This window comes from Anser brachyrhynchus (assembly GCF_964034855.1).
Source record: "Anser brachyrhynchus genome assembly, chromosome: 10".
Lineage (NCBI taxonomy): Eukaryota > Metazoa > Chordata > Aves > Anseriformes > Anatidae > Anser > Anser brachyrhynchus.
The window spans coordinates 19,235,540-19,247,636 of record NC_137705.1 but is presented as its reverse complement, the minus strand read 5'-3'; the positions used below and the strand labels follow the sequence as shown (position 1 = coordinate 19,247,636).

At 40.2% G+C, this 12,097-nt stretch overlaps 1 protein-coding gene across 2 annotated transcripts in view; it reads right to left on the bottom strand.

Annotated features, from left to right (window-relative positions):
- SYN2 (synapsin II) overlaps positions 1 to 8,690 on the bottom strand; it is a 176,904-nt gene extending 168,214 nt beyond the window's left edge. For both annotated transcript variants that reach the window (XR_013955728.1, XM_080606754.1), the window contains exon 1: positions 8,080 to 8,690. Coding sequence is in view for 1 of the 2 variants with exons in the window: in XM_080606754.1 (XP_080462880.1) it covers positions 8,080 to 8,447 (368 nt within the window). In the remaining variant the exon portion in view is untranslated. The remainder of the gene's footprint in view (positions 1 to 8,079) is intronic.
- Positions 8,691 to 12,097: the final 3,407 nt, after the last annotated feature.

Genomic DNA, 12,097 nt, shown 5'->3' with positions numbered 1-12,097 from the left:
ATCCTCCTGAGCACATTAAAGAGACCCACCCAGAGCAATATTAAAAGGAACTGCTGCAAGTTCCACTGCTGCAAAATTACCAAAAGTGTTCAAAGGAGCTAGCAGCAGCAGATTTATAAAAGCAGTAGCTCATTACTAAAAGCAACAAGTTAGCAAATCTAATACTCCTCTCTTTACAAAACATGTTCTAGCAGCAGCAGAATCAGATGAAAAAGGTCCCAGGTTGGTCTGTAGGAAAACCAGAAAGAGCCACTTTAGATTTATATGACTGCATCTTCTGAATTATCATTCATATAGCTTTTGCTTGCAAATATATGAATACCAGTTTGACATTAGTCACCAATTTTTTGTTAGGAATCAGAGTATTCATCAACACAGCTTGTGAATATTTCTGTGTCAGCCAGGCAGGGACACACTTGTGGTGAAAGTGGGTATTGTAAAATAGATAAAAGAAAACAGTCTTTCCATTTTTTGCAAAATCTCAAATTTATCTACAGTTCATGTTATCATGAATACTCATCCTCCCTCTGCTCCAGCTGGCTGCCTGGAAGTGCACTGCTTTCTTCTGAGAAGTCAGTTTGACTCCATGCAAATAAAGTTGCTTAATTAGCAAATGAAGCAGTGCTATCAAGCAAATATTTTACATTCTAGACCATGCTATAAAGTTGACCTCCTGCTTATGACATTTGTAAAGTCATATCACCTTCTTGCACATTCTTTTCACTCTACAAGGTAAGTAGCCTCTCATCTTTGGGAGCAATATCATTATTTCAGGTAATACTTACTTCATAATTTATTACCTCTCTTTTTGAAATCTACAATATGGTTCTCCTTGCCATTTTACTCTTTTCAGTTCTTTACAACTACTTTACCTACTTGTATTTACCCTTTCATCCAGCAGTTTTCATCCAGCCAAGTCTAGAAAACTTCTTCAGAGGTTCTGTAGCCAAATACAACCTTCTATATTTGTAGTTTTCCCTCTTCAGGCACAACTTCATACTCAAACACAACTTTTCACTAAAGTCTTACCTTTTTTTTTTTTTTTAATTCAGGTTGAAGTGTATCTTATCTACAAACATAAACATCTAAATCACCTACTTCAATTATATTAAAAACCCATTTCTTTAGTTTAGAGCATTCACAGTGGGCAGGCTGGCTGAAGAACGAAAGTTTAAAAACTTTAGGAGGAGGGCCACGAAGATGATCAGAGTAACTGATCTGTAAGTAACTGTCTCATTGTACTATTAAGAACTGAGTACTAAAAATGCAGACACTGAAGTAATTATATGAAGAATACATTGATAATGAGAATATTTAGCATCAATCTTTTGGAGAAACATGATTTCAACAAAACTGTGTACAGTCATGGTGTCCTACATTGCTTACAGAATAGAGAATAATATTTGTTTAAAACAGAAACAGCTCAAAATATACTGAGTCCTCTAGACACACTTCACTTTTCAAGAGGATCAGTAAGAAGTCTAATAATGTTTTTGAATAACTTCTGTTTCATGCTGTTCCTATTTCAATAACTGATCTTTATTTGCCAGTGGCAAAATTTAAAGTTCTGAATCATAGCAGAATTTATTATTTGACTTAAGTGTAAAGTCCTAAAAGCTATTATCTCCCACTTCAGTCTTGTAACTTCGAATTATACCTACCTGAAAACCATTACTTACTTACTTGCCGGTTTTTCCATTTATTTTCCATTAACAGAAACTTTAGAAGGAAACATCAGCAAATAGATTTTTTTTGAAAATCACAAATGGAGCTAAACACGTTATTGTAGGTTTCATTAAGCTTCAGAAATGTTTGGTGGTCTCTTTAGAGACTAAAAATAGGTTCACTAAGATTCTGAGCACATAGGGAGAAAAATGTCCAAATTTCTAGTCAGCATCTTATGCACACTAAGAAATAACATTACAACATTAAAGAGCTTGTTTAGATGGAAAGACACACATTTTGGAGGACAAAAGCATTTCCCAGTAAGAGCTTTTTTTTTTTTTTTGGTCTTTTTTTAATATCATGTCAAAAAGGCAATCTCCATCATGTACTGTGTTTTACTATTTATACTAAAGCAAAGCATCCAAGTATTACACGACAGAACTGCAGATAAACTGAAAACCCTCTGGAATCTTTTCTTACATTATCTTCAAATACTAGTACACACATTGTCTGGTGGAGAATGGTATCAGTGGCCATTTCAGAGTACAGAGCTGAAATACAACTTGCATGAGATTGTTGTACACTACAAATTCAGATTTGTTAACATATTACATGATGTACTTCAGTTAGTGCAGGTGCATGTCCTTGTTCTCAAGTTCTTTCCCAGCACATATTATATACATATATATTGGGGAGGGGGGGGGGAACGGGGGACGACAAAGAACAATTAACAATGCTCATTGGGCTATACTTTCACCCCTTTGGTAAAAACAAACAAACACACATTCAGTTGCTCATATCTAATGAGGAGAGAGAGTTCAAAATAAAATTTTCTGAAATAACGCAAGTCGTATAATCTGTGTGCCCATCTGTCCTCCCAGCCAGCAGAGAGATGTGCTGCTTGTGCTCACAGCAACCCTTGCTTATGCCTCCATCTTTTTGTTATTAATGATGCTATTTTGATTGCAAAATGCAGAGCCTTAACGTAGAGTTGAAAACTTCAGTATGTGGTGGGAAGTAGTACTGGTCTTATTACCTGGTTGTAAGAAGCTGCCTAATCACATATTGACTTCTCATAAAATCTGGTTGCCATCCCCTTTTTAGAGGAAAGGAATTTAGTCCAAAGGCCATAACTGTAATTAGACTGCAACATGGCCAACTTTTTAAGATTGAGATGAAACCTCCTCACAAAGATCACTTCAAAACATGAAGTCATATGAAGCAACAATTAAAGAGAAAAAAAGGTAAAATCTTTATCAGTGTTGCTAAATTTCAGGGGATTAAGGATCCTGTTTCCTCCTTGCCAGACAATTTGACCGTTACACCAAAGCAAAGTTGCTTTTCCTTTAGCATTAAGAGTTTCTTGTTGCAAAGCACAGCAGTTCTTAATTAATATTTGAAAGTAATAAAAGTAACTTATTCTATTGCCTTTCTTCCTATATAAAATATATATACTGGTAAGATTACCTTCACTGTATAGTCATTGCCTGAAGGCACATATCTACGTTTAGCGATTCTTAAGACCTCACACCTTTCTAAAAATCAGTCTCCCTATACCTCTGCAACACAGTGGTCCCCTCCTTGGCCAGCTTTCAAAAGCTTCTCACCTTCGGCCCCTAGAGGACTGCTAAGAGACCCTCCCTCTGTGCAATCACTACTGCTTACACAGCGTGTCCATGTCCTGGGCTTTCCTCCCCACTTCATATGGTGTCTTTATACGTTATACGAGTAGCACTGTGCTTTGCAATGCCAGGAGGCTAGCAAGAACACTATCCTTCTACAGAGTATCATCCTGCTGCTACCCAGAAGATAACCAAGACCTCTGGCAAAGCAGTTGCCCTCATTGCTAAAATCTAAGTGACACCTTCCCAAACTAGAAAACTTGCTAACAGAAGACTTGCACTGAATGCAAGAAATAGTGCGGTTACTAAATCAACATGTTACTATCAAATAAAATGAATTCTAATTCTAGTTCAACTTCATTCAGGAAATACTCAGAACCTAATTGGATATGCACAATTGAACCAACCCTACAGGAATAAAATTTAAAAAAAAAAAAAAAAAAAAGGAATAAAACTTCATTGTAGTATGCAAGTTATTTGGCAGTTACCCTTAAATATATGTACAGAGTTTTTGTATGTAAGTGCTACTATTTTCCTCCTTCTAGTTGCCTGGACAAATAGGAAAAACAAACAAAAACCTCTTTCTACTCACTTGAGTAAATTTTTGTATCATAAACAAGTGTCTTTCTGCACTAAGACAATGCTTTCATACTAAAATCATTATGATGAGCAATGTTTGCCCATAAATAATTCAATAGTTTTAAAATAGAAAGCTTTCTGTTCACACAGGATTTGTACCAGCCATTTGGAAATGATCTTCTGGGCCTATCAAAAGATAAGTAACTACGAAAGCAGTAAACATTACAGGATATGCACAATTATCAGGGGTGGTAGTACTGATACTTCCAATGAGATTTGTGCTTAAAAAAATAGGAACAAATTTTTTTCCACCTGATTCTTTTTATAGTTTCGTCGTTAATGGTCAATGAGTCTTACATTTAATCTTTAAAGCAAGAGACCAACCAACCAGTACTTTCTTTTCAATATTGAAACAGCTTTCTAAATATTATACATACGCTTTCAATAAGGACAATAATCTATGCGCACATTTTGGCACCTCACCACTGATGTACACCCGCTAATCAATTGCTTGTACAGCACTAAATATTCAGTACATTTTGTATACAGAACAAAATGGTTATCTCCTGAGAAAATTATACACATTTTTTAACAAATTTAGCTAGCTGGGAGTTTGGGGCACTTAGTGCACACCAACAGCTAGGAAAGGAGAATTAAAGGAACAGGTTAAGCAAAATACTGGTTTTGTTTCAGCTCTGTCACTAGGCTCTTGGATGACCTTGAGCAAATGATTTTACTTCTCAGTTTCTTCCATTTGTAAAAATATCACCACAAATACCTAAACCTCTAAAATGATCAGGTTGAAGTCTATTATATAAAATCACTATTAAACATAAAATTGGTTCTTGAAGCTTTCCCCTCCCCGAGAGATCCATTAAGTGTCTGTGAATCATACATTTTTTCCACCAAAATGACTTACTTCTACATTTTGATTACTTTGCAAGGTTCTCAACTAGATGTAGTAACTCGGGAATGGGTTCTGGACATCAGTGAAGGTATTAAAAATGTCTGTTCAATACACAGCTGCAGATGAAAAGAACGTGACATTAAAATGCATAAGAACGGGCCAGAAAATAAGATGAGCTTTTCTAATGCATTTATATGAATGAATAGTGCTGTTTCATTTGAAGGAGCGTTGGCATTACAAGTCACCCCTTCTTCATGGTGATAGTCTAGAATGAGAGAAAACTTCAGAGATAATTGATGGAAATGATTGTTATTTTCTTTCACCTTTGGACCAAAGGATCATTTACTGTAGAAGGGGACTAGAAGAAAGTATTCCATGGGAACCAGAACCAATGAACATAGCTTGTCTTGGATTCGTCTCTGGTAGCTGACTGAAAGCTTTAGCCTGTTTTCGTTTTTTCCCCTTCACTTGTCATTGAGGCAGGTGTAGTGGTACTAAAAGATACAAAGACTTTTTGCTTATTTTACAGTGCTGTCTTTATTAGAAGTCCTTAAAGGTCTCTCTCATCTATGTAGCCGCAAGTTTCCGAAGAATCTGTAAGAAAATAAGCTTTTTTCACAGCTCTCACATGCCATTGATTGAGTACTGCTGGAGAAAGGAGAATGGTTTGACAGGATGACTGCATTTGCTCTCTTTCCTTAAAGAGTAAGACAATCCAGCATGGTAAAAACATGCAAATTAGTACATATAAGTTTCCAATTTTTCCCCTATCTATACCATAAAAGTAAAGAAACTGAAAAAGGAGAGTTTCAAAACCTGTGAAAGGACAAACTTGTTAAGACAAGAAAATTATAAAAGAAGTCACCTAGATCAAGATCAAAAAAATACAAGCAACAACCAGACATTTATTTATTTGTAAAATATCCCATATGCATCCATTAGCAACAACAACAATGTTAGAAAGGTTATTAAAACTCAGACCTCAAGCATGAGTCTCTAACAGAAATTAAAATATATTAGAAGCAAAATGCACTTTTGATGCTAGAAGTAAGGGGTAATATCCTTTTCTCACAAAAGAAGGTGCTTAATACATCCTCTGGAGCTTGCTGAAAAGAGGATACTGAATCAGTAGGATTTCATTATGATCCAGATTGAAATTCTCTTCTTTCTATCTAAACTGCAACCCAAAGGCAATTGTCCAAAAGGACATTTTGAATTGAAGACAAACACAACGCAGCTCAAAACTCTCACCATACAATTCTCATCTCAGGATTAATGCAAAGCAGCTGCAGTCGTTTCTCATGAATCTACCTTGACTCAAGAGTACTTGGTAATTTTTGTTGTTGTTGTTGTTATTGATGGGATTTTTTTAGTGTATCATATGACAGCAACTCTCTATACCTCATCTTGCTAAACCGTACATCAATGCATCATGCCAGGCAGGGTAGCTGGTGTGACAGCCATCTGATCATTGTAGTTTATCTATTGCCAATTCCAATCTTTCAATTTTTTTTTTTCAAATTGTCACTAATAATCACATTCCAACCCTGCTCATAAATATGATATAGTCAAAATCTGTTGCAGTTCAGTACACGTCAATCTGGATGTCCATAATTCCAAAGGTATTGAATAAACTTTTCTGCATATATTTCCAGAGTACATATATCTATATTATAACACCGATTTTAAAATCCTCAATTAAAAAGTGATTAGCTTTTTGGAGGGGAAAGAGCCAGTACCAGCACAATAACAATAAACTGTTCTTTCTAGAACTACTACATATCCACATCACATACTAAGAAAAGGGAAAAAAATAAAAAAGAAAAAGCAGGGACGAGGAGTAACCTTGTGTATACTTGTGAACACATCTAGTCTCCTTCCCGAAATGCAGTTGGTGACATTCAGAAAACAGACCTTTAAAAGCATTGCTATTGCTGATAAATAGTGTTCATATCAGATGCATTTATGAGGTATGTAAAACATGCTATAATACACAGGCTGGCTTCAGTACTTATAGGAAGATGTTACCAGAAACAGACGTTACAAACATACAGTTATTTAATTTACCAAGCAAAAACATTTTCACTGTAGAATATTAAATAAATAGATGTATCTGCAAGGCAGTGAGCAGTGTCCATGGATGCATCTCCATGACGTAGGTACAGAGGCTTTCTTTAGTCTGGCAGATACAACAACCTTGTATGTTTTTTTTTTCCTCCAAAAACAAACAAACAAACGAAAACCCCCAAACAAACAAGAAACATAACAGGTAACATTGTTAACAATAACATTTGCTATAGATAACGTCATTTTTATTAGGCTTTAATTTCTGTTTCAAGTATTTTATTGAAGTGGCATTTTAAAGCAAATTGTATCAGATCAGAGATGTTTAAGTCCGCCTAGACAGTAAGGTTACAAATTTGAGAAGCTGACAATAAAATCAGAGACCCACAATCCATTACTGATGATGTCAGTGCTGTAACAACATACTTGTTTTACTCAGTATTATTTTTAGGCACCTTTAAGACACTATATACTGTAATTGGCAACACCGAACAAGATGATTCACAGCTTGATGTGTAAACACAGATTATCGGGAAATAAGATAGTGAATGATTACTAAACGCGCACCCTTCCTATAACCACAACATTCAGGGATGTCATATGTGACAAACGGGTCTGAAAAAGCTGTAGCCTCTCTTTCTGGTAGCACTCAGGCACGGGAAGAGATGAATTGACATACAAGTTCTGGTTGTGTAAATGACATGTATCGTGTGATTATAGTGGAAGCAAAACACGCACCCCAAACTAAACCCGCGGAGTTAATTAACCCAGCCGCGTACATTCACAGGCTGAGGCAAGGTTGAGGGCTCGTTGTCAGTCCCCTGAAGGACCTTCACCCCGACACGCATTTTAGGAGCTGCAACAGAAGCAGTGCGCTGTGCACGAAAACAAGCCCGCTCATCAGCATGAACTACCACACGCAACGCCAGCACCGCACGCAGTTCCTGACAGAAACCCCTGCCTGAGAGACCCCGACTCCCCCTCCGCTGCTTACACGAGCTGTTTATCTCGCTAGGCAGCGCAGGACGTGCTTTTGCAGCGCGGTAAACACGTTTTATCGAGGGTGCTGTCGGAGAAGGAGCGGTTCGCCTTCATGCTCGGGCGCCTCGGGCTGCTGCGGGTTCCGCACCGCACCTGCCGCCCCCCGGGGGTCCCGCAGCCCCCGCGGATGGGGAAGGGGCGATGCCGGGCTCTGAGGGGCAGGGGCCGCAGCGCGAGGCCGGGCGGGGAGGGGGCACCTACCAGTCCGTGTGCGGCTCGTCGATGACCAGCAGCAGCTTGAACTTTCTGCCGGCGGCCGAGGAGCCGGCGGAGGACGGATCCACCAGACCGGCCGAGGCCGCCGTCTGCTTCACGGCGTTGGAGAGCGAGCTGAAGAAGCTGCTGCCCGCCGACTGCTGCGGCGGCGGCTGCTGCTGCTGGGGGGGCGCCGACTGCGGCGGCTGCCGGCGCTCCGCGGCCGGGGAGCCCGAGGCAGGGGCCGAGGAGGCCGAGGGAGGCGGCGGCGGCGGCTGCTGCGGCTCGGGCCGCTGCAGGTCGGTCATGTAGCCATTGGGCAGGTTGGCGATGAAGCTGCTGTCCGAGAGCCTGCGCCGCAGAAAGTTCATCATCTGGCCGGGCGAGAGAGAGGGCGAAGCTGCGGCGAGGAGCTGGAGGGAGCGAGGGCGGGCTGGCTGGGAGCCGGGCGGGCGGGCGCCGCGGCGGGGCTGTGCGATCCGCAGCCGGGCTCGGTCGCAGCCTCACTGCCGGCCGGGGCGGGGGCGGCGCTGCCTCGCGTCCCTTCCCTTCCCTTCCCTCACCACAGCGCCGCGGCCAAGGGCTGCTGCGGCGGCTCGCGCGCGCCCGCCGCTCCCGCCCGCCTCCAGGCGGCAGCCGTGAGAGGAGCGGGGCCGCGCGCCCGCCTCAGCGCCGGGCCCCGCACGCAGCAGCGGGCGGTGCGAGCGGGCCCCGCGGCACAGCGGCCGCGGGCGGATGGCGCGGCCGGGAAGCGGGAAAAAAGGGCGAGGCCGGGCGCTGCAGCGGCTCCCGTCACGTTTCCAAAACGTTCCGTCCCCGGGAGCAGCCGCCGCAGCCCTGGGCTGTGCTCTTCGCCTCCTCCACGCCAGGCCTCGTGATAATGCTTGAAGGAAAAAAGTTTAACGAAGCCGAAGCAGGGTGTGTTATAAGGCAATATTGCATTGTCACGGAGAAGGACGTGCATGGTCACAGCTTGAAGGTGCAGGCTTGGCCTTGAGTACTTTTAAGTCTATTTCACCTCAGTCATGCGTTTAAACAGAAAAGCCTGACAGACATGCTCAGTGTAACCTACGCCTTTATCCCAGATACATAACTGGAAAATATGTTGCAATTGATCTTTAAGTGCCCTACTGAATGTAACATGTGCTCCAGCGTTATACACAGCAAATTCATGCAGCAAAGGTCTTTTTGGGTCAGAAATTTGATAAAGCTTTCTTGATAACACTTTCACAGTTTAAACTTTATGCATTCAAAGGTATAACAGCCTGGGATTCTTTAAAGAATCATTGAATTTAGGAATGTTGATGTATAATAACATAATACAGTATCAAGGCTATTAAAAATACTTACCTTTTAAACACCGCAGAAACTGGGGGAGAAAGTGGAGGGATTCATACCGCTGAGCCACAACACAGGCCATGGGTAGGTACAGCTTTTAAGGGCACAAAAGTTTAAACAACTGGAACAAGCTGAGGCTACGGCTGTAGTTTGAGTGCTCCTGACATTTCTCTCAGCTGTGGCTCGTGCTTCTAAAGGAGTCATGGAGCTATTCCTGTACCTAAAGCCATGGACAGCTAGTGTGATCTTGAGAGAATCTGTTACTCTCCATAGCATTTAGATATCTTGGGGCCATTTGTGCTTCTGAAAACCATGTATGTAAACACAATTATGCAAGCTGACTCACCTACAACATGACACAGAAGCAAGTTGTCTGCAGACAGAGGTGGGATGCTGCGCTTTGCTGTAGCAAGTGCATGTCTCATTTCCACTAGTATCACATCTGCAAAGCTGATAAAACCACAAGATTGAAGAATTGTTTCATTCCTCCTTGCTGTAACAGTTGCAGCAATCCTTCCTGGCTTCTTTGCTGAAAAGCTGGAGGCCTAAGTAAAGAAAAGAGGGTCTGCTTATACTTTTCAAGAGAGTTTTTATACAGTATGAGCGGTTTCACTGCCCCGTGAAGATATTTCTGAAAAACTTTTAATCAGTCTGATCCTGAAAAATGGTACTTAGATATTTTTGAAATTACTGTCCTAGATTGAAGGGTGACTGTATAAAAACAGCCCCTTTGGACAGACGGCTTGCTATGCAAACTCAGAGGCTGCTTATTTTACTGACAACAATCAGACATCTTGCAGAGCCAAATTAAGTACAGCAGAATGAACTGCAGTCCACTCCACTTTGCACATTAACAAAAGTATTAAGCAGGGCTCTGTTACAGGGCAAAAATCCATCTTTAGTGTCAGCCGTACTCTTTTGTATGAAGGCAAGATACATATAGCAAGTGGAAATGATAAGGAGCAATTTAAATGTCAGGATCCATTACTGAAAAATGAAATAACAAATGATTAAACATCGAGTGGTTAGGCAGCACAATTTGTGTGATGGAAGATCCATCCTTATTAACATATTTGTATGGAAAACTTGTTTTCTAATCGATGAAATCTGATTCTCATCTGCAGTACTTTCCTGCATATTATCAGTCCAGCAAAGTAATTACTTTAAGATTACACAGCCTGACCCTAATTGTAATCATGGCCAGCAGGCTCTGATAGGGTTGCCCTTCATGGTTGCACCAGATGTCGAGATAAGCAGCAGAAGCCTTGCTCACACACCCTGTGCACTAGGTAGTTCCTAGTTTACATAATTCACTCACTTTGAATGCACTATCTCTACTCTATAAGCATCTCTTCAGAAATTAGGATGTATATTTTTTTACTTCCTTACATTACCACTATGATGACTAAAATTTTTAAAATTTAGAAGCATTCTCCTATGCTAGACTTCAGAGTTTTGTTTGTTTTTAAAAAACATCCTTTAGCGTATTGCCATTTAGACCACCCCTTAGAGTATTGCAATGAACCTGATAAACAAAACCGCACAAGAGTAACCGGCTACTGCTCTTGGTCAAAATCTCAAAGAGCGTGGTCCCTAGGGCAGGACAAAACAAAAAGAGTTCTTCCTGTAGCATTACTGTAACTACAAGAGGAAAAACTTGTTCAAAGAATATCTGAAGGATGACAGAGAGCTTGATAAATATATTAGGCAAAACTGTGCCCAAAAGAACTAGTACCAACACTTTTTGCCCAACCTACCATTATATACTTCATCACCTCACTACACATTGTGAGATATTTCACCATTGTTTATGTCTATTAAGATTTATGTCTATTAAGAAGTGAGAATACTGAATTGCAGGTTTGTTGAAAAACAAAAATCATAAATTGAGTCAATATCAAAGCAGACAGTACAATAGAAAATTTTTGATCCAATCTTGATTCCTAACATGGACATCACAATGTAAAACAAAACAAAAAAGATCTAATTACTGGGGATTGAGTTGGCAAAACACCCCAACTAGTACATTTTATAATGACTTATCACATCCATAACACAAGTATTAATACAGAAATAACTTTTAAAAGTTCACGTTTTACAAAAGAATAGTAAAAAAAAAAATGTACAGGCAGGTTAGGGCCAGTATGATGTGATTTCATATTCTTTTGCTGTTATAATGTAAAACTAAACTTTAGGCTGGTCGAAAGCCTAAAATTTTGTTAGCATTTTAGGGAGAAGTGACTTTCAGGTAACTGTATGTAGTGGAAATGAGTCAGTCAAGTCATACATACCAGAAATCAGGAATACTTACCACTTGAGCAGATTGAATTTAAATATGTTTTAAATGAAAACTACTTAGCACCTCATGTTACCAGTTATTCTTCTATAAAAATATGCAAGTCTACTAAATTATAATTACATTTAATGGAGAAAAATGACTAATCTTCTTAACCACTATACTGTACATTATACTATGCATATGGTAATAGAAAACAGGAATGGAAGGAATCCAGGGAAGCATTTTTTTGACTGTTATGTGCTAATACAAGTTCTGCGCCACATGGACTTCTGTGCACTGCATCATTAGGAAAAAAAACATTACCCTATTGGAGTGAATTGTGTTTCCTGTGTACCAATTTATGGCATGCTTTCAGTTGAATGTTATGTCCAGGTGTGCAGATAGAGT